The sequence below is a fragment of the Apodemus sylvaticus genome, chromosome 16, assembly GCF_947179515.1.
Source record: "Apodemus sylvaticus chromosome 16, mApoSyl1.1, whole genome shotgun sequence".
In the NCBI taxonomy this organism is placed as follows: domain Eukaryota; kingdom Metazoa; phylum Chordata; class Mammalia; order Rodentia; family Muridae; genus Apodemus; species Apodemus sylvaticus.
Window position 1 is genome coordinate 47,914,712 of NC_067487.1, and position 23,867 is coordinate 47,938,578.

General features: G+C 41.1%; 1 protein-coding gene across 1 annotated transcript in view; it reads left to right on the plus strand.

The window, feature by feature from the left end:
* The first annotated feature begins 901 nt into the window (after window positions 1-901).
* Window positions 902-23,867, plus strand: part of Il31ra (interleukin 31 receptor A) — a 53,808-nt gene continuing 30,842 nt past the window's right edge. The window contains exons 1-4 of the mRNA XM_052159938.1: window positions 902-1,034; window positions 8,353-8,431; window positions 16,165-16,282; window positions 19,425-19,588. Of these exons, the coding sequence (XP_052015898.1) occupies window positions 1,011-1,034; window positions 8,353-8,431; window positions 16,165-16,282; window positions 19,425-19,588 (385 nt within the window). The 5' untranslated portion in view covers window positions 902-1,010. The remainder of the gene's footprint in view (window positions 1,035-8,352; window positions 8,432-16,164; window positions 16,283-19,424; window positions 19,589-23,867) is intronic.

A 23,867-nucleotide genomic window follows, 5' to 3' on the forward strand; every position in this document is an offset into this window, starting at 1 on the left:
CCAAAAGCAACTTATAGAGGAAATGGTTTGTTTTGCATATCCCAAGTCACAGTCCATTGAGGGAAGCTAGAGCAGGAACTCAGAGGGCAGGAACCTAGAGGCATGAGCTGATGCAGCGGTCATGGAGGGGTGCTGCATATTGGATTGCTCCTTATGACTTGCTCAGCCTGCTTTCTTATAGAATCTGGGACCACTGCTCGAGTAATGGCACTATGTACAATAGTCTGGGCCTGCCCCCATCAATCACTAATTAAGGACATGCCTTGCAGGTTTGCCTGTAGCCAGATCTTAGAGGTATTTTCTCAATTGAAGTTCCCTCTTCTTGAATGAGCTTATGTCAAGTTGACTTAAACTAACCAGAACAACTCCACATTTTATACACTTTCTCAGCTATTTTGAATTCAATTTCTTCACCTGTGAAATAGGAATACTGTCAATTTCACAGAGATATTATGAAGATCAAGTGAGAAAATTAAAGTTATTAGTACTAACCCCAACACATTGCAAGCTTCAGTGTTGGTAACTAACCTGGGCTTCTGCACTGTTCAGCTTAAATAGAAATAGGAATTATAAACCTCTTCCCCTGGCTCCTTCCTGGATTGCACAGAATGTCATGGTTGTATATTTCTTTTTCTTGAGTTGAGGATACTCCCAATGCTTCAGATCCATTGCCACATTTGCCAGGATTTCCCGAATATAAACTTGAAAATTGAGTAATTTTCTTGAGTTGTTTATGGCCTCTCAGATGACACTTCCTTTAAAGTTGAGTGGTGTAACCGAAGCAGATGATTATTTATTTAATTGTACCATTACAGTAAATGCAACTCATTTCTCAGCATAAGTGGGTAAGTGCCACCCTGGGTTGGGCTGGATTTAAAAGTCAAGGGAAAGTTCTCAGATAAGCAGAGGAAGCACACATCTCCCTGAGGATAAAGTGGCTATCACCCGGTACATCCTGGGATGTGCGTAGAATTGGTTTCCGTGAGGATCCTTTGAACCAGCTCAACGGTATGGGGTACCACCTAGTCATGGAGGTGAGTGTGAGGACTCGTTTGTTGATAATCAGATTCTCCTTTTCCAACTATGTCTCTTTGCTTGCTGAAATTATGGCTCAGCATCCCATCATGTGGGCTATTCCTTTGGTAGTTACGCTCTTTTGGAAAGTCATGTTTTTTAAAAGTTATGGCGAGGAATCGTGGGGATCGAGAGTGAGAAGGTGGTGGAATATTCTGAATAAAACAAATGTAAACTGTAGAGAAAACTGGGGCAGGGTGAACTGGAGCGAACTCCTTGTGGGTAGTAGAGTTTTGAAACAGGGGAGATGAGGGAGAATCAATCACTGAGAGCTACCTTATAGCGCTAGTTTACAGCTGTAGTTGAGAGCTTGTACTGGGGTGGGGGGCTTGGATTTGGCTTTGTCCCTCACAAACTGTCATTTCTGAAATGTTTATGGACTATCCGATACTCAATTTGCTTATCTATGAAGTGGAGGTAAGACCAACTCTACAGGGATTTGGAGGCAAGAGGACAATTAATAAAATGTAATTAGCACCCAGTTCTTACTGTTACAGTGTGGTTGGGTTCTTGCCAGTCTAGTCATTTAGAATGTTCCTCCTTGGAAGCAGCTCACTACCCAAATGGGCTTACTGACTTTGAGACTGAAGGCAAGTCTTAATTTTATCCTGGAAAGTGTTCCATATCCTCATATGAAAAAGTAAGGGGACCATTATTTATTAAGTTTAAATTGCCAACATTTGACTGAGTTTGACTTATGAAAGTAGAAATTTCATATAACTTAACCTAAAATATAATAGATAAAATATACTTTGCACAATTTTAAATATTTAAATAAATATGAAATATAAATATAAAGGTATCTACGTTATTTGCTTCAAAGACCTAAGTAAAAATACATGCGTAAGTGTTGTTTAAAGATGAGAGCATTATTATTGTTTCAGGATCCAAATCAGCATTTAAGAGAATGAGAGGGGTCTAGAGAGATGACTTAGATGGTACAGTGCTTGCCACACAGGCACAAGGGCCTGAGTTCAATTCCCTAGAGCCCAACAGTACACAGCTGCAATCCCAGCACTGGGGAGGCAGGACTGGGAAGATCTTTGGACCTCTCCCCAGGCAATCTAGCTGAATCATTGAGCACTTGATCACTGAGAGACATGGATAGGGTAGAGAGATGGTGTCGCATTGGCTGCTCTTCAAGAGGACAGGCGTGTTGTTGTTTTGTTCCAATTCCCAGCACCCACTTGGTAGACTCATCTGTTGAGTATTGGTCTCTACTCACATGCTCACACACGCACACATCAGGGGACCCTTTTCTTTAAGCAAAAGAAGAAAAATGATACACCAGAGCCTGTGAGGAATTCTGAAGTGCTGTACTCAGTACTTTAGTCAACCCTACTGGGCGGGGCAGCCCATTTCTTTGTAAAGACAACCATACAGGTTCAGACTTTACACTGGCGGTAATGAAGTCATCAATCCTCACTCAGTGTACTGGCTGGTTTTGTGTGTCAACTTGACACAAGCTGGAGTTATCATAGAGAAAGGAGCTTCCCTTGAGGAAATGCTTCCATGAGATCCAGCTGTAAGGCATTTTCTCAATTAGTGATCAAGAATGGGAGGACCCATTTTGGGTGCAGTCATCCCTGGGTTGATAGCCCTAGGTTCTGTAAGAAAGCAAGCTGAGTAAGCCAAGGGAAGCAATCCAGTAAGCGGCATTCTTCTATGACCTCTGTGTCAGCTCCTGACTCCAATTTTCTACCCTGTGTGAGTTCCTGTCCTGACTTCCTTTGATGATAAACAGCAGTGTGGAAGTGTAAGCTGAATAAACCCTTTCTTCCCCAACTTGCTTCTTGGTCATGATGTTTTGTGAGGGAATACAAACCCTGTCTAATACACTCAGTCCCTCAGAATTTCTCACAGATGAATAGGGCTTGGTTGATAATTTTATTCTACTGGGGAGAGTGTTGTCAGCTGACAAATAGTTGAATGGATTGTGACCTATTAATGAAAGAAAATAAAAACGGAATTGGACAAAGTTCATCATCTAGGAACCAACCTTGATTGAGACTTGAAATGCCAAAGTGTCGTGTGGAGTGGAGGATTGCTAGGGAGAGAACAGCTGCCCCTCGTGGTCCCTGGCTTTGTGGGCACGTGACAGGATGTGGGAAGATGGAGACAACAGGCAGGCGGCTAGTCCTACTTTTCCTCTCGTCATCCTGGCCACTGCCTTGACCCAGCAGTGATTCTTTGGGTTGTTTCCTCATCCCCGACGGAAGCTGCCTCAGAGTTATGTCCTTGGTGGTATAGTCAGTAAATTTAAGGAGCAGACGCGGCATTGCTGAGGCCACTAAGAGTCCACCATGACATAGTCATTGTACTGTTGGGGAACTCAGGGCCTCTACCAGATACTCTGTCCAAATGAGTTTCCTGTGGGTGAGAATGCTGGTTTCTGGGAAGGGGGTCTTTCTCTGAAAATGCTGCTCCATTTCAAAGTGAAGGTCGTTGACCCAGGACCAGGAAATGTCGATGGTTCTCCCTGGGAGCAGAGCAGAATCTTTGTTGCTTTCCCTTTTTTTTTTTTTTTTAATATTTTTATTTTCTGTATTCTTTGTTTACATTCCAAATGATTTCCCCTTTCCCGGATCCCCCCTCCCCATATGTCCCATAAACCTTCTTCTCTCCATCCATTCTCTAATCACCTCCCTCCTTTTTCTCTGTCCTTATATTCCCCTCCAATGCTAGATCAATCCTTTCCAGGATCAGGACCTTCTCCATACTTCTTCGTGGGAGTCATTTGTTATGCGATTTGTGCCTTGGGTATTCAGGGCTTCTGGGCTAATTAATATCCACTTATCAGAGATTGCATTCCATGTGTATTCTTTTGTGACTGGGTTACCTCACTTAGGATGATATTTTCCCGATCAAACCATTTGCCTAAAAATTTTGTGAATTCATTGTTTCTAATTGCTGAGTAGTATTCCATTGTGTAAATATACCACATTTTCTGTATCCATTCTTCCTTTGAGGGGCATCTGGGTTCTTTCCAGCTTCTGGCTATTATAAATAAGGCTGCTATGAACATAATGGAGCATGTGTCTTTATTGCATGCCGGGGAATCCTTTGGGTATATGCCCAGGAGAGGTATAGCAGGGTCCTCCAGAAGTGTCGTGTCCAGTTTTCTGAGGAACCGCCAGACTGATTTCCAAAGTGGTTGTACCATCTTACAGCCCCACCAGCAGTGGAGGAGTGTTCCTCTTTCTCCACATCCTCGCCAACACCTGCTATCTCCTGAGTTTTTGACCTTAGACATTCTGACTGGTGTAAGGTGAAATCTCAGGGTTGTTTTGATTTGCATTTCCCCAATGACTAATGATGTTGAGCACTTCTTAAGGTGCCTCTCGGCCATCTAAATTTCTTCAGGTGAAAATTCTTTGTTTAGATCTGTAACCCATTTTTTAATAGGGTTATTTGGTTCCCTGGGGTCTAACTTCTTGAGTTCTTTGTATATATTGGATATTAGCCCTCTCACTGAAGCATCTAAAAGACCCATGAGGGATATTTTGTTTAAGACAGGAAGTCCTACATCCCTCACCCTGGGCTTCTGCCAAATCTGTAATCAGAAAAATCTTCTGATTCTGAGCAACCCGGAAAGGAGACTCAATTTTGAGGTATTTTTCCCAAGGCTGTGGTGTCATCTTGTGGCTGCCCTGTTAGAATCTATCACTCTGGTGACAACATTTTGTAATTTCCCCCCAATAAATAGTACCAGAAAAAACTGACCTCTGTCTCTGTCTCTCTCAATGTCCACTCCTCTCATGTGTATGTGTGTGTGTGTGTGTGTGTGTGTGTGTGTGTGTGAGAGAGAGAGAGAGAGAGAGAGAGAGAGAGACAGAGACAGAGACAGAGACAGAGACAGAGAGTGCATTCCTGCCCTCGAGAGCAAGTGAAGGTCCCTTGGCATCCTATTCTAGCACTGCCTGTCTTTCCCCTGAGACAAGGTTTTTCACTGAAAAGTCATCGGAGGGCATACTAGAATAAGGGTCCCTGTCCTGAGGGTGTCGGTTGGATTTCTATAGTCATTATGTGATGTGTCTTCTTAGTTGCTCTGTGTCTTCCCTGCACAATTATGATCACCATGGAATATTTGACGTCACAGTTCACTCTCTGACTGTACAAGGAGACCCGGGACTTTTAATCATTTTTTGCTCAAACTCCCTGGAGGAATTGTAGCATGATAGTCATCAGTAATAGTGTCTTACTCATTGGTAGCTTTAAAAAAAACCTACTCTGGCTGCCCTCTCTCTCTTTGTCCCTTATTAAGAAGCCACGATCTGGGTCTTGGAAGTCAGAGCTAGGCTCTTCTGCACTTAGTGCACAATGCTGAATGAATCCAAGAACTCCAGCTGCTGCTGTCTAAGTTTCTAGAAAGTCACTCTCCTCAACTGTGACTTCTCCAGCTTGCCTCTGGGTGGGATAGTGCCGTGAACTGTTTAAAGCTGCTTTTTAAACTTTCACAGGTAAGTGTTCTCGTAATAAAAGAATGAAGTGATGATTGGTATTAATTTAAAATACCATATGTTAAAATTTTATTTAACATGAAGCAACCGTAAATTTAAACGTGAACAGTAAATTATTGCCAACGGTTTTAACTTTATTACAAAACAGTTTAATATGAATTTCTAACAATAAGAAACAGATGAGAAATATTTTGTTGTTATGCAATTACATTTTTGTCTCTTTTTGAGTTTTTTATTTTTATCTTGATAAAGAACTTTAATTTTTGTGTGTGTGTGTGCATGTATGTGTGTGTGTGTGTGTGTGTGTGTGTGTGTGTGCATGTGTGTGTGTGTGCCTGTAGAAGTCAGAGAACAACTTGCAGGAGTTAATTCTCTTTGTGTATGATGTGGAACCTGGGGAATGAACTTGAACTGTCATGCTTGGCACCAGATGTCTTTTCCCACTAAGCAATCTTGCTGGCACACCTGATAAACTTTTAAAGACACATTTACTCTTCCTTGAGAAAATAAAGATTCCCCTTGATGTTTGATACTCATTTTTATCAAGAGGCTACATGCTGAGTGAAGACTTCCCCGGAGTAATACTGTTTGTTCCCCCGTCCACGATGACACTTTCCTTGCTTGGTTTTGTGAGTTGAGCTTTTTTGCTTCTTAAACTGTTCCCAGACTTGTCGTGATGGCTAGGATGTTGCTGAAGTCACACCTGAACTTGGGCCTCAGCCTCCTGAACACTGGGATTGCAGGCACGGGTCACCTCTCCTGATCAGTTTTAGTTCTGTAGACCCCAGAAACAGGTTTCTGCCTTGTTACTTTAGGTATTTTCATCTAGTAGGCTCTTTAGTTGGCTGATGCTTAAGATAGGTTTATCCCTGCTGCACATCTGACGGTCTGTCACAGGAAAATGTAGCATCCCTTATGTCTCTCTGGGATGGGCTATGTTTTTACATTTGCCTTGTATTTAGCTTCTCCTAGCTCAGAGCTAGCATCCATTTTATTCCTTATTAGCAGCTATGCTACATGAGTGGCACTATATGAATATGGCCTACCATGTAGCAGGCACGGTAATGAATAGGCTTCATGCTTAGAAAGCTACCAGAATGAGGGGAAGGCAGAAGGTATGTTGCTAAGCACCACTCCAGCAGCTCTGTGGGTGGGGTTCAAAAGAATGCTTTGTGAGTGTTCACAGAGGGCATCTTGGTATAGATTGGCGATGAAATGAGTCTAGGAAAGTGATTCATTTGCTGAGAATAAAGATGTGGTAGGCAAAACAAAATGTCTTGATTTCTTCTGATGTGATACCACAGTCATCACAGAAACTTCTAGTAGCAGATGGGTGGGGATTTCTCACATAGCAAACAATTGATTCTGTAGCACCAGATGCCACATAGATGTCCAATGTGGCTCTGAAACCATATTCCCAGATATAACACCACAGACCCCAGGTTAGAGGCACAGACCCCAAAACAGGCTCCCTGAAAATGCATATGCTAGTTCTAAGCCTTGGGAGATTTTATTTGTGTTTTTGACCCATTGACTATAAACCATTGTCATTGCGGCTTCCTCTTTGAGTTTGGTTAATTTGCTTGAATAACTCCCTGAGCTCAGAGGAGCAGGTTTATCGGGTTATTTATTAGAAATATAATAGAAAACATACAGATAAAGAGATGCATAGGAGAAGGTGTGGGGTAGAAGTGTGAGCTCTCACAACCCATGTTCATCTGAGAGCTGGGACCATGTCCTTTGGGTTTTTTCCCATTGAATAGGCTTAATTGCTAATAGATTGGGTGGGAAGACCTAGCAAGTCTGTGTGCAAAGACTTTCTTTCTCTAGGAAATGGAGTGTGCTCACTCTGCAATGATAAGAGTTTTATGACTGTTGATTCTGCAGGATAAGGACAGGTAGGTCAAAGGGTTCATGACAAGTAGAAAGATGGAAAGACAGGAGGTGTGATAACTCATGTCTGGAATCCTAGTACTTACAGTGGATGAGACGGGGGATCGGGGTTAGGGTGGGGAGGTGGATTGCTGCTGTGAATTCAGTGTCAGCCTTGGTCACATAAAACTCTTAGCAAAGCTAACCTTAGTTACAATGTGAAAGCCTGTCTCAGCAAAGAAAGCAAGGAAGAAAGGAAGGAAGAGAGGGAGGAAAAGAGGGAAAAAGAGAAAAGGAAAAAAAAGACAGGGAAAATTAGAATTTTTGATAGAGTTTCTATGACTCATCTCAAGAAAGAGAAATGTTAATTGCTATGGCCTGTCTTGGGGAAGGAATTATAAGCCTAAAACTAGGGTACAAAACCAAAATATCACATATCATAATTTTATAACGGGAAGGGTCTCTGGTAGGCAAACACAATTTGGAGACATGAAATAGATCAGTGTTTCTGGAAAGCCTGGGTTATTTCATTGGGCCCAGGGCTCAGTAACCGAGGCAAAGGTTAGAAGGGGGCTTCAGATCTGTACAGATTCGTACTACCTTCTGCCTGCCTCAGCTCTGTTCTTGGTGGTAGTTTGAGTGTGCATTGTGAGTGGTGTGCATTGTGGATTAAAAATCAAAAAACAAAAAACAAGGACCCATTCTAGTACACATCTTTAAAATGGGGACTAGGTTGATGAAATAGAAAAGATCTGTGTTGTGACAGATAGCCATCAGGATGGGGTGGGATGGGGTAGGGTGGGGTGGGAAGGGATGGGGTGGGGTGGTATGAAAATGAAACACCTTCCTGCCCTAATGCCTAGAATCTGTCAATGGAGTAGTGTTGCTAAAGAGAGACAGGAGCAGCCTCTCTCTTCTCTGATGCCATTGTGAACTCTCTCTCCAGCCTCTGGGTGTGAATTCTGGAACAATGTGGACCTTGGCACTGTGGGTATTCCCTCTACTCTGCAAATCGAGCCTGGCAGGTAGGTCGGTCTTTCATGGATTGTATAATTCTCATGTTTTTGGAAAAGAATGTTTAACTTTGCAACAAAAGGTTCTGAATGTCCACAGATGTCCGACAGAATCCGGGCCAGTTCTAATGTAGGTGTGTGCTCATGCATGGGCACAGGCTTGCATGTATGTGCTGACAATAGAAATACTTTTTCACATGTAAGTTTGAAGAGATGATCTGTCATGTTCTTAAAGGAAACAATGACCTCATAAAGACCAAACATTCAGGCATGTCCAACATCTGGTCCGCAGGCCGCATACATTCCATGATAGCTATGCATGAGACCCAACATATTTCCAGATCATAATATCATGCCACAATATCAAAGGGGTGGACAACCCAAGATAGCTCTAAGCACAGCCAGGCATAAAATTGTAAACTTACTTTATGAGATAGGTTTTCCAAATTTTTTTCGTAACTTGATTATGTGGTTCTCAAGAATGAATTTTGTTCATGACAGTTTCTTGTGCCAGTGTCAAAAGGTTCATTGTACCTAAACCATGCCAACCTAAGAGCAATTTAGTTTATCATAACCTATGTTTAAAAAAGATTAAGATTAAAAAAAAAAAAACACTGTGGGCTGAATATTGAAAAGCAGGGAGATGCAGTTTACCAGCAATTGTTTCTTCCATGTCAAATGGTCAAGGCATGGTCCATGGCCATTCCCAGTCTTAAAGAACCAGGAGGTGAAGTCTGCCTGTGTGTTCAGGAAGAAGACACTGACGCTGAAGACCATTTAATCTCCTTTTCTGGAATACCTGTACCAAATGTCTGTGTGTGGCAAGCAACAAGCTCTGAACAACAAGCTCTGAGTGGAAAACAACTTTTGGAGCCATTTTCTTTCCTCCTGACACCTGGTGCCATTTTTATTTCTGGAAACTTAACATATGTGATGCCTTCCACTTACGGATTTTAATACATGTTAGCCAAAGCTGCTTCTTTGTCTTTGAAAGCTGGCTTTAATGAGATAAAATTCACACATCCAACAGTTCTGTTGAAAACATCAAGATCCAGAGGCTCTTGGCTTGCTCAGTAGTGTGACCTATAGCCAGTTTTAGGGCTGGAGAGGCAACGGCTCAGCAGTCAAGAATGCTTGCTGGGTGGGGTAGGGGGGGGAATAAAATATGGAGTGTAAAAAATAAATTAATTAATAAAAAAAGAAGAATGCTTGCTGTTCTTGCAAAGGATCATAGTTCAGTTCCCAGCAGCTTACAATGACCAGGAACCCATCTCCAGGGGAACCCGGGTCCTGTTCTGCCCTCAGCAAGTTACATGTACATGTTACATGTACAAGTACATGCCCCAACACAAGTACATATAAATCTTTAGAAACCCCTGTAGTCAGATTTAGAACATTTCCTTCATCCATAAAGGAAACTATAACCATTAACAGTCCTTCTCCTTTCCTCTCCCCTTCCTCAGCTATCTCCCCTCCCACACTGTCCCTAGTTAGCTACTAATCTCTTTTCTGATCTGGCCGTATATATTTGCATGTTTCTGACATTTCAGAAGTACTTCCATTTAGCTATAATTATATATCCTTTAACGAGTGTCTTTCTATAGTCGTCCCCTCTAACTACCCACATGTCTTCTTCATGAGGTCAGTTTTTTTAAAGTACATAAGGGAGACTGTGTAATATTTATCTTTCTTTGCCTCTATTATTCAACTGTGTGTGTCTCTTTGTACGTGTGTGTGTGTGTGTGTGTGTGTGTGTGTGTGTGTATGTGTCTGTATGTCTGTGTGTCTGTGTGGAGTGCATGTGAGTCTGGAAACCAGGGGAAATCTCTGTCACCCGTCCCCATCCACTTTTGAGATTTTTAAAGACAAGCTTTCTCATTGGCTAGGAACCTACCACACAGGCTCGGCTTGCCTTCCTGTGAGGCCAGAGGACCCACATCCCCGTGGCTGCCACCATGCCAGCTTTGGTTTTTCAAAAACAGATTACAAAAGGAGAATCTGATTGATTGAGCTATCTTCCAGGCCATGAATGTCTCATTAGTCTATACATCTGTCTTTATGTTAATAATGTACTGCCGAGATGACTGGAGTTATTATTTCATACTTGTGTGTGGTATGTGTACTTGGTAATAAGCATGTGGATGCATCTACATGTGTGTGGAGGCCCAAGGGTCATGTGAAGTTCCCTTTTTTGATTTTTGTGACAAGTTCTCCCATTGAATCTGGATCTCAATGACTAGGCTAGGCTGGCTGTGCAGTGAACTTCAAGGTCTGCCTTTCTCTGTCCATCCACCATTACTATAGCTGGTTTATAGGCACACTGCCATAGCCGGCCCTTTAAGATCCAAACTTAGGTCTTCACAATTGTGTGGCATGGCATATATATTGTTGACTGAGCCATCTCCCCAGACCATGTAGGCTAAAGATATATGTACCTATATGTACCCAAGCATAATATAAACATGCCTCAGTATACACACTCACAACATATATGAATCCTAATCTTACCCACAAGCCCCATACACTACGCACAGTACACACTATACACACTGCATGCAGCAAACACACATGCACACATATAAATATATTGTTATTCTCTTTGAGTCCTAGAGATAGGAAGTGAATCAGTCAGCAAATGAGTCATGTCTCTTGGGAATACTTGGATGACCCTTAGTTCATCTTCTATGAGATTTTCCCTGTGACATTTGTGAAATATTCAGGCTGTTAACATTCTGCTTGTTGTCCTAAGGACTCCCCAGGGATGTCTTAAGTTGTGTGGGCCCTTTGTGGAATGTGTTGATTCTGCACCTTCTAATCTCCATGTAACACAGATTATTACTTAGGTCTAGTTCAGTTCTTTTTGGTCTTGTTATGCATCTAAACTTGCAAGTCATCATCTTTGTCATGGTTTTTGGTTTTGAAACTGTGAAGATAAAATTCTTTTTCTTTAATTCGATATATTCTTTATTTACATTTCAAATGATATCCTCTTTCCTGGATCTCCCCCCTCCCCGAAAGTCCCATAAGCCCTCTTCCCTCCCCCTGTTCCCCAATCACACCCTTCCCATTTCGCTATCCTGGTATTCCCCTACACTGCTGAACTGAGCCTTTCCAGGACCAGGGACCTTTCCTTCCTTCTTCTTGGGCATCATTTGATATGTGAATTGTTTTTTGGGTATTCCCAGGTTCTGGGCTAATATCTGCTTACCAGTGAGTGCATACCATGTGTGTTCTTTTGTGATTGGGTTGCCTCACTCAGGATGACATTCTCCAGTTCCACCCATTTGCCTAAGAAATTCATGAATTCATTGTTTTTAATAGCTGATTAGTATTCCATAGTGTAAATATACCACATTTTCTGTATGCATTCCTCTGTTGAGGGACATCTGGGTTCTTTCCAGGTTCTGGCTATTATAAATAGGGCTGCTATGAACATAGTGGAGCATGTGTCCTTATTACATGCTGGGAATCCTCTGGGTATGTGCCCAGGAATGGTATTGCAGGGTTCTCTGGTAGTATCATGCCCAATTTTCTGAGGAACTGCCAGACTGATTTCCAGAGTGGTTGTACCAGCTTGCAACCCCACCAGCAGTGGAGAAGTGTTCCTCTTTCTCCACATCCTCAATAGCACCTGCTGTCTCCTGAGTTTTTTATCTTAGCCATTCTGACTGGTGTGAGGTGAAATCTCAAGGTTGTTTTGATTTGCATTTCCTTGATGACTAAGGATGTTGAACATATCTTTAGGTACTTCTCAGCCATTTGATATTCCTCAGTTGATAATTCTTTGTTTAGCTCTGTACCCCATTTTTAATAGAGTTATTTTTGGTTCTCTGGGGTCTAACTTCTTGAGTTCTTTGTATATGTTGGATATTAGCCCTCTATCGGATGTAAGATTGATAGAAGAATTCTTTATCCAATCTGATGGTTGCCATTTTGTCCTATTGGCAGTGTCCTTTGCATTACAGAAGCCTTGCAATTTTATGAGGTCCCATTTGTCAATTCTTGATCTTAGAGCATAAGCTATTGGTGTTCTGTTCAGGAAAATTTCCTCTGTGCCCGTGTACTCAAGGCTCTTCCTCAGTTTCTTTTCTATTAGTTTCAATGTGTCTGGCTTTATGTGGAGGTCCTTGATGAACTTGGACTTGAGCTTCTTACTGACCTGCTGAGTGGTGGGTACAGATATGGAGCTTGCAAGAGGGAGTCAGATGAAGACCAATGTGGAGGAACCAGCTGTCCCTCATTCTCCTTGTTACTGTTCAGGGTCTCCTTTGTGCCCTGTGGACAATGCACATATTATAGAGCACATATATAAATAAGTACATATATAAACATTTGTATCTAGAGCCCTTTAAAAACCATAAATGCTAAAATCTAAACAAAAGGATGAATGCCACTGCTCCTGGAGCCCTTTACTGTTGCCTTCCCAGTAAACAGTAATATCTCTCTGACAGAGTTAAAATACAGATCACATTGCTCTGGTATTACAGAGGCGTAGAATACCCCTAGTTTCTATGACTAAGCTAAATCAACCAAAGTCCCCTTTTGACTAAAAGAAAAGTCAGGTAGGAAAACAGAAACAGGAAAAGTTGAAGAGTCTTAAAGACTGTTCATTAGCCCTATCTCGCTTTCTTCTGGTTTCCAGCAACTTTGGGTTAACTCACCCAAAAACTTCCACTTCCAAGATTCCTGCTGTTCTTGCTGATTGAGCATTAGAGCAGGATTTTTCTAACCCTAGCGTCTGTGTGAATGGGTCCTTACATTCCACTGTCTTTCCTGACCCACCTGGCATTGCCCAGTCTGTTTGTCACTGTGAGTCAGCTGGCTTTAGCTGAGCATTGGGGTATTAGGTTTGTATCTACACCAAGTTGTTTGCCTGGTGATCTTGAAGTCCCTCGGTGTGTACATGCCTTCGTCCCAATCCTCAGCCTACTTTAATCTTATAGATCTACCCTCAGCCCACCCCCAATCCTTGAGCACAAGAAAGATTCTGAATCCTTGGATACTCACCTATAGGCAGTCCACCTGAAGGGTTGCTCTAGGCCTCCCCTCTGCCATTCAGGATGAAGATGCCTTGCTGGAGTTGGTGCCAAGTACTGAAATCTAGCTTCTTTCAGACTTCCGTACCTTTTCATGCTGAGCCCTGTAAAACAGAATGCTAGCCCAGATGTCTAGTCAGGGCCCAATTGCATGTTTATCTTACTATGCCCTCTTTTCATTCCAATCTCTTCCTCTTCAGCTGGTCCTTGCTAGAAGGGATGAGTTGTTACTATCACCAACACCTCTACCTCCTTTTCTCTTCCCTTCTCTCCTATGAGCATGTGTGTGTGTGTGTGTGTGTGTGTGTGTGTGTGTGTGTACTGATGTGTGCTCATACAGCTACATCTGCTCAGACCAAGGCCAGAAGAGACTATTGGGTGTCCTGCTTTTTGCTCTCTGCCTTGTTCCCTTCGGGTCTCTTATTGTGAGACCCTGAGCTAGGCTGGTGGCCATCAGGGCCCAGCAATTCTTCTTCCCACACAGTTCTGGTTTACAGACCTTGCATAGCTTCTTATGTCAGCTGGGGAATTGAACCAGGTTCTTGTGCATCTGCAGAAAGCACCCTTACTCATGTAGCTATCTCCCCAACCCACCCTTTTCTATTCCTTGTTTGATAGGGACTTCTTCTCTAGGAAGCATTAAAGCTTTGATTTAATATGTGATTGTGATTCAATTTCCCCTCTGAAATATACCTTCTCTTAAAGACTATTATCTAGACAAACATTCAAAAGACATTAGTAGGGTTTATCAGTTGAACATTGCCCTTAGTATAAAATTTCCCTCAGCTCTTGCATTTGTGTATGTATTAGAAATCCATCATTACCTAATATAGCTGATGAAACCACTTCTCAAACTAACATATCAATGCAAAAAGAAACCCACCCAAAACAACACAATCTAAGACTACAAAGGAATCTATACATATTAGAAATCAAATTTTAAAAAAAGAAATATTTGTGACTATTGATTCTAAATAATCAGATCTAATGATTATGCCCAATAATAAGCAGATCTAATCACTACCTTAATCTAGGAAATGTTACATTGTATTTTATTCATGCTATCCATGACTGAAATAAAATGTAAAAAATTATAAACAAAATTTTAAAAAGCCAAAGGTAATGATTCTGTTTCCACGGTTTATTGACTACATTCATGATGAAATCAAATTGTACATGAGTCAGTGAAAAACTTAGTTGTGATGCCACCTCTTTAGAGGCTGTGGGACCTAGAGAATGGAGCCAATAACTGAGGTGGACTGAAGCCTCATGCAGTAGCCGACTTTACTCAGAGCATCAGACAATTTATACTCTGAAGGTTAAGAAGGGTCACCTGAATAAAGTGTCCAATCACAATTATAAGCCACATGTGGCAAAAATATATTTTTCCATAGAGGCACATAAAAATTAATCAATAACCAGTTGAAATGAATAATCTGAAGTAAACTCAGCCTACTACACCTGGGAGGAACATGAAAACACATTTCAAGAACAATTCCATGCTTTGAAGAAACCAAGGTCACAAAATTCTTTTCTTTTTTAAAAAAAAAGTCCATTTGTTTATTATTTATATGTAAGTATACTGTAGCTGTCTTCAGACACTCCAGAAGAGGATGTCAGATCTCATTACGGATGACTGTGAGCCACCATAGTTGTTGAGATTTGAACTCAGGACCTTTGGAAGAGTAGTCAGTGCTCTTAACTGCTGAGCCATCTCACCAGTCCCAACATTCTTGTTTTCTTGGAGTTTTTTCACAAGTACTCAGAATTTTCCTTACACAACGCCATTCTTGGATCATATTCTGACAATGTAATTCATTCCCACTACTGTTTATTAATATGTAAATTCTACTACTTAGGGACCCCTTAGGGCAGGAGAGCTTTGTTGTGGAGTAGACAGTATGTGCTTTTCCTGTCCTGTAGGGAACTACCAGGAACATCAGCCACAGATGTGCAAACATCATGGACAACATTGTAGCATAGATTGAATTTCTGAATTTTTCTTACATCTGTATCCATAATCCAGTTATTCCGAGTGGTTCATTTGCTGCCTTGCTTAGTAGTTAACATACATCTGATGTTTACTTTAAATAACTTTTGCTTCTAAGTGGGTTTTTATGGTTGTTGTTCTTATTGCTATTTGGTTTTTTTGAGGCAGGGTTTCTCTGTGTAGCCCTAGCTGTCCTGGAACTAAGCTAGCTTCGAATTCAGAGATCTGCCTGCCTCTGCCTCCTGGGTGCTGGGATTAACAGTGTGCACCACTACTGCCTGGCTCTATGTGTTTATTTTTATTAGGATTGTAAAATGTATTTTTTTTAAAAGTAGACATTTCTTCAAAGGTAATAACTGAAGTAACAGACTTTTCCTGAGTCTGGCTAGGACAATGGTTCTCAACCTGTGTATTGCAACCCCTTTCACAAGGGTAGTTTCAGATATTCTGCATATCAGATATTTACATTATTATTCATAACAGTAGAAAAGTTACAGTTATATGAAGTTCCAACAAAAATAATTTTAGGGTTGGGGCGGGGGTCACCACAATATGAGGAACTGCATTTAAAGGACTGCAGTATTAGGAAGGCTGAGAACCACTGGGTTAGGAGAATCTACTTTACTTGGCAAATGTGATTTAGAAGGCACTGATTAAAGTGTGAAGTGCTAGCAATGGTTCTTGTGTTCTAAAGTTGTGGTTCTGTGACTTTTCCCTAGTTCTGCCAACTAAGCCAGAGAACATTTCCTGCATCTATTACTTTGATGAAAATCTGACTTGCACTTGGAGACCAGAGAAGGAAACCAATGATACCAGATACATTGTGAGGATGACTTAGTAAGTGTGGGAACTGTGTGTGTGTGGGGGGGGGGGAGGATGAAAGGGAGAGGGAGAGGGAGAGGGAGAGGGAGAGGGAGAGGGAGAGGGAGAGGGAGAGGGAGAGGGAGAGGGAGAGAGAGAGAGAGAGAGAGAGAGAGAGAGAGAGCTCTTAGCAGGAGGTGGGGCTTCTGATTCACCCCTGAGTCAAGTTACTTTGGAAGGATGACATTTCTCAATAACTTGTGGGTGACAGCTATATCTGTAAAGTGGGTGGGTGGTGTCCCAGTTCCTTGCAGACATGCTGACAGGATTGAACCTGAAGAGGGAGGACTATAGGCCATATCCTGATCTGCCATTAGAGATGCCGGAGTGATTAAGAGCGGGTTAGAAGCTTGGTGGGAAAGTCTCCATTTGCCATATTTGTTCTTACTCCTCTCCTTCTAGAAAGAGCTACCCCTCTGTTTTGTTCTCATGGGTCCGGATATAGCGGCTGTGGCTTAGAGCTAAGAGCACTTGCCTCAGCCTGCCACTGATTTCTATGGGACTGTTTGTCAGCTCAGTGGTCCCTGGCTTTTCTTCACTGCCTCAAGCATCCCTTTTGACTACATTTCCATTAGGATATAATTTTCTATCATTTAACAACCACAATTCTAGCCATAAGCCAAGTGTTTTAGTATGTGCAAGGTTTAAATGTTTTTCTAAGAAAGCTAATGAAACTGTTCATTTGTGTTCCCCTACAAACAAAATCATTCAGGCTCGAGATTATTTTGAGATGGACTTTTGTTTTTGTTTTTTTTTTTCTATTTCAAGTAAAGAGCCAATTATTACAAGGATGGTGGGGGTGGTGTGTGTGTGTGTGTGTCTGTCTGTCTGTCTGTGTGTGTTCACACATGTGGGCACTCAAAGGGAAGTCTACATTTACAAAATAAGAAAAGAGAAGAACAAATCCTTGCCCTGGGGAAGAGAGATGTGGGTAGTTTTTAAGTTGAGATTTCAAAGACATTTGGAAGTAAGTGTGGGAAAGAAGAGAGAGGGTGCAGTTCCAGAGTCGTGATGTGAATACCTGCGACCAGCACTAGCAACAGTCACAGTCCACACCTCAGTTTATTTATGTGACTTTACTTATTTCACCCTGTACAGACCTGTGCCTCTGCCTGTGCTTATGATCATGACACAATACTACCCCGGAAGCCATTTTTTTGTATCAGAAACCCTCAAGGTCCTTTCTGATCCTCAGATTCTATATGTCTAAGCTCCATCGATCCCTTGCAAGCTGAGCCTCCCATTCGGTTCTGCTCCAGGTCCACAGGCTGAGAACCACATAGGCTGTGGCTGTACCCACCTGACACTGCTCTAGAGGCTCCTGGGAGAATGCAGCTGATATGTGAGGTGGACTAAAGTCCCACGCAGTAGCCAACTTTATTCAGAATGTCAGGCAAAAAAGTATTTATACTCTGAGGGTTAAGAAAGATCATATGAGTAAAAGTGTCAGGAGTTCAAGCTTTATATGATCAAGACAAGCCACATGTGGCAAAAACATGTTGTTCCCTACAGGCAGATGAAGGATAGTTTAAATATTTAATTGAATAATAACAGTAAGCCATAACGAGTAATTTGCAGTAAACCCACTCCTATCTGCTACACCTGGGAGGAGCATGAAAACATTCAGAGGACAATTCTGTGTTTTGAAGAAACTGAGGTCACAAGACTCTTACCTTGTTTCCTTGGAGTGTCTCAGAAGTGCTCAATGCTCCCCTCACGTGCATCCGTTCCTAGACCGTGTTCTGATTCCCACCCACCTGATTCCCGTTAATGACATGAGAATAACAGCTGGAGAAGGTCAATCAATCCACCATCAATCACGGATCATTATCTGTTATCTATTACCTGCCTATTATCTCTTGTCTTACTATTCTAGTGCTATGAAAGGACGCCTTGACCAAGGCAAATCTTATTAAAGAGAGAATTTAACTGGGAGCTTGCTTGCCGTTTCAGAGGGTTAGTCCATGATCATCATGGTGGGAGGCAGACAGGCATGGCACTGGAGCAGTAGCTGAGAGCTTTACATCCTGATCCATATGTACAGCAGCAAGGGGGGGCGGAGAAGGGAGAGAAGAGGGCAAGAGAGGAGGGGAGATGCACATACACTGGTCCTCAAGGCCCACCCCCTGTGACACACCTCCTCCAACAGGACACGCCTCCTAATCCCTTCCAAATGGTTCATCAACTGGGGATTAAGCATACGTATATATGAACCTATGGGGAGGCATTCTCATTCAAATCACCACATCTACCTACCCTCTATTTGTCATCTCTCATCTCTCTAATCTGCCTTTTATCTGTTATCTATTTGTATGCATAGTTATCTTAATGAGTTTTTAAAAACAATCTATTCCAATGAAAAAAATCAGCTTGAAACATACAAATTTTTAATTGCATCATAAAAGATGGTTATTTAAACATTTTTATAAAGATATTTCCAAGTATCGATGACAAGTCACATAAATATATGTTTTTATAAAATGGTGATTATTCTGCACATGATATGTATCCTGAATTAAAAGATAAGGTATTTTAAATATTAGTTACATTTGCAATAATTTATTTAGCAAATCCTCTGGTATTTTAAATTTTGTGTGTGGAGGTGGGGGTGGGGGTGGGGGGAAGACAGAGTTTCTCTGTGTAACCTTTGCTGTCCTGGAACTCACTGTAGAGCAGGCTAGCTTTGAACTCACAGAAATCTACCTATCTCTGCCAACAGAGTGCTGGGATTAAAGGCAAGCACCACCAATGACAGCCTTGAAAGGATAAATTCTTAAGGATCTAGCTTCAATATTTTGATTCTAATATGGAATTTGAACAATCTGTTGATTATTTATTAAAGTAGGAATGCATCGCCATATAGTCTGCAGGGTTGATTGTAACCTGGACTTTGGGCAATCTGTTCTCTCTTATAATAGGAAGGCACCATCATATGCGCTGCAGGGTCTCCAGAGGGTCTGTGTGGCCCACATCATCTCAGGCAGGCAGGAAGCAGATACCCTTGGCAGATGCACCAAATCCCCACCCAATTCTCAGAGCAGAAGTCACAAATGAGTCTTAGTTCATCTAAGTGCGATTTTGTTTTCAAACTCCTGTTGAATTCCTTTTCTTTTTAAAGCTCTGATGGGAAAGGAAGTTGCACTGGTAATACTACAGAGGCTTGGTATTCTTTTACCAGTTTCTGTGCAATACCCCCAGACAACTGCAGTGTTGAAGTAGAAGCTCAGAACAGAGATGGTCAAGTTAAATCTGACATCACATATTGGGATTTAACCTCCATAGGTAAGTGGTTGATGGTATCTTGGAAGGGGCATTAGACTAATTGTTCTTCCAACTTCCTTCCCCTAATAAAGGAATCTTTTGGTTCAAATGCAGACTCCCTTTGAGGGAATAATTGATATATACTGTGGGCCTATTGAGGTTTGGTCTGTTGCTATGTATTGTAATGCAAAAATCGGTATCACAAGGTCTAGTTGCCTCAAGACAAATGAATTCTCACATATGCCCCCTTTTGTTGTTCAAACCTTGCTCCTTAATTTAAAACTATTGGTTGAATAAAGGTCCTACATCCTGTAGGTAGGTAGAAGAGTATGCAAATCAATGGATTTATTACATGCACAAAGTTATGCAAATATCACTACTAAATTCAGATCTAGGATAAAGTTTAATATAGTCAGGAAACTTCATACTTATCAGTAACAAGTCCCCAACCATTTATTTACTTTTTCTTCTAACATCTAGCAAGTTCAACCTGTTTTTTTAATTTCTTCTCTCTATGGATTTGCCTATTAGAAACATTTTACATAAATAGAATTGTATAATATATGCCCTTTAAAAAATGGCTTCTATAATGTATTCAAGTTCTGTCATGTATTACTCCATTTTAACTGTTGAATTGTAGCCTATGGGATGGATGTATCATTATGTTTATCCATTTGCCAGTTAATATATATTTAGGTTGTTTCTTCTTTTTGATTACAATGAATAGTGAATCTGTGAATATTTGTAAACTTTTGCTTGAAAATATGTTAAATTTCTTCAGTTCTACACCTACTACAATTGCTGTGTCATGTGGTAACTTAGTTTAACTTGTTGAAGATTTACCAAACTTTGTCAAAGTGATTTTACCATTTTCCATTCTCATTGGCTGATTATAAAGGTTCCAGTTTCCCTATATCTTCTCTGATGCATTTTGTCCCACTTTTTACAGTTGTCTTGGAAAGTATGAAGTGGTATCTCATTGTGGTTCTGATTCACATTGTGGTATCTGCAATGACTAATGGCTCATTTAAAATTTTTGTCCCTTTTTATTGTCTTTTTTTTTAAAGCTAGATTTCTTTGTGTAGCCTTGGCTACCTTGGAACTCATTCTGTGGACAGGCTGGCCTATTGCCTCCCAAGTACTGGGATTAAAGGCATGCACCACCACTGCCTGGCTTTCATTGTCTTTAAAAGTATTTTATTAGCTATACTAATTATAATTAACAATGACTTTCATCATGACTTTTCATATATAAAATATATTTAAATTATAATTACTCCCAAGGGTTTTCTTGACCATCATTCCCCCCCCCCTGCCTGCACTGATTCCTCCTCCTTCCCAGTTATTTTGTGTTTTAAATTTTTCTTTATATTTGGAATAAGAGAAAGAGCCTTTAATTGGACTAAAAGGGGGAGGGAAATGTTGGCAAAATGTGTAAAAATTATCCTTGTGTTATTCAAATGCTGATTTCTGTGCACCCGTATCTGGTTACAATACAGACTTGGCATTATAATGCTTATTCTAAGAATCTCCTGTCTCAATATTGGGTAAACATTGTCCCCAGTTATCCCTGACTGGTCAATAAAAAGCTGATCAGCCAATGACTGAGCAGAAGAATGAATAGGGCTGGTCTTCCGATCCCAGCCAGGGGAGAAGAAGAAAGAGAGGGAGAGAGGATTTGCCATGAGGTGAGGGTCCAGGAGCTACCATAAGAACACACTTGGAGCAGAGAGAGCCAGATCAATACCAAAATTAAAGTATCTCGGGGATTTTGGTTGGGAAGATTAGTTAAGAGGATTAGAATCGGTTAATATCTGCTCATTATTCTGCCTTAAAGCTTGTTGAATAAATCTAATAGTCTCTGTCTCAATTGTTTGGGACCTAGCCAGGTTAGAGAAAGAAACTGCCACTTTTAACTTTGCACTAATATTTGGCGCCCAACGTGGGGCATGAACCTATACCCCTGAGATTAAGAATCTCCTAACACCCTTTATTTGAATGATATTTCTTGATGGTGACTCTTTAGACAACAAAATAAGTTTGATAAAATCAATGAATCTGTTTCTCTCTTATTGTTTGTCTTATTGTCAAGTATTACATCTAAGAAAGAAATCATTACCAACCCTAATTTATTGCTGTGTTTTCTTCTAAGGTTTATAACTTGCTACATTTTGATAGTTGGTTCATTCTAAGTAATTCTTTTGTTTGATTGATTTTAGTGTTTTGGAGTAGGTTGGCCTCACACTGTATAGACAAGACTGAATTTGAACACCTGATTCTCATGTCTTCTACCTCTCAAATGATAGGGTTATAAGCATGTACTACCATGCCTGGTTCATTGAGCTCACCTTTATAAAAGGTGTCTTTTTATTAATTTTAATTATGTGAATGCTCACGAGTACAGGTGCTTGTGGAGGCCAGAGGTGTTGAATGTTCCTGGAGCTGGAGCTAAAGGTGATTGTGAGCTGACTGATATAGGTACTGGGAACTGAACTTAGGTCCTCTACAGTAGCACTATGCACTCTAGCCTCCTGGGTTAGTTTTTTCATATGGTGTTAACTGTGTCAGTCAGCTTTATGTTACTATAACACATATCTGTAAAAATGTAAATCTGATTTTTCTTCCTGGCCACATAGCTCCCAACAGCAATGACTCTGAGAATAATTACTTATTATGTTATTAGTTAATACCTAGACCATAAATTTTAGCTCATTCTCTGATTTGCTTTTTTTTATTAATCATTTTATTTGTTTACATTTCAAATGATATCCCCCTTACCGGTTACCCCTCCACAAACACCCCCATCCCATCTCTCCTCTCCCCCCTCCCCTTTGCCTCTATAAGGGTGCTCCTCTACCCACTCACCCACTCCTGCCCAGAGTAGCACCCCCCTACTCCAGGGCATCAATCCTCCCTCCCCTTCCATTGATGTCAGATAAGGCTATCCTCTGCTACAAATGTATCTGGAGCCATGGTTCCCTCTATGTGTATTCTTTGGATGGTGGTTTAGTCCCTGAGAGCTCTGGGTAAACCTGTTAGCTGATCTTGTTCTTCTTATAGGGTTGCGATCCCCTTCAGCTCCTTCAGTCCTCCCGCTAACTCTTCCATTGGGGTTCCTGGCTGTGAGTATCTGCAGCTGTATTGTTCAGGTGCTGGTAGAACCTATGAGGGAACAGTCATTCCAGGCTTCTGTCAGCAAGTGTTTCTTGGTGTCGGACTAGCTCTTAACTTATTTAATCTATTCTGTTTACCACTTGCTTAGTTACCTCTTCTTTAGTTCCTGCCTGCTTCTTCTTTACCATCTCCTCAGCATCTCCTCAGAGTCTCTGAATTCCTCTTGCTGCTAATTTATGTTAGTTTCCTCAGTCTGCCTCCCTGTCTCCTCTTTCATTTCGACACCCATGGCTCTCTTCTCTTTTAACTCTATTTCCCAGAATCCCCTCTCTTCCTGACAATATCCCACCTCCTATTTCCTACCTCATCTCATTGGCCATCAGCTTTTTTATTGACAGATAATGCTTATGAGAGATTCTCTCTACACATATCTTGACAGAAAAAGGATTTGTTTTCATTCATGGTTTTTATAGGTTTCAGCTTATGCCAACCGGTCCCATTGCTTTAAAACTGTTTACTTCATAGCTGAAGAACAAAATAAGAGAGTAGAAACGGGTCTATTGTCCTCTTCAGTGACAAATGCCCAGTGACCTCTAGACCTTCTCCTAGGCCCTGCCCCCTAAAAGTTCACAACCTTCCAATAACCAATGGGCAAGAACCAAACTTTTTATACAAGGATCTAAGGAGAAACTGGGTGACTTTTTTATTTTAGACTAAATTCTTTTTTGCTTTAGAATTCTAAAAGAATTATATTTTTTCTTGCTCTGTATTATCCAGAAGTTGTTTAAGACTTCTTGCCTCAGAGTCTTAAGTTCTCTGTTTATAACTATGAGCCACCATGCTTGGCTAAAATACATTATCTTCAAGAAAAGAAATTTGGGACTACCATGTTCACAGCATGCAAAGAAATGAGCAATATTTTCTGGTGACCATTCTTTATCCCAGAGTGCCAAACCTGCTGGATGGTTGCACAGTCTCTTCATAAATAATTCAGTTGTAGTTTACTCTGTAAGCCACGTTTTCCTTATGATTACATCATCATCATCATTGAATGTATTTTTATGTTTTGCCATCATGATGGTTGGCATTGAGTAAAGGACTGATTTGCAAAGAAATCATAGGAGCAATCCTCTTGTTGCTGAGTATGGTGTTTCCATTGGTATTGGGAGAGTGGCACTCACTTTCT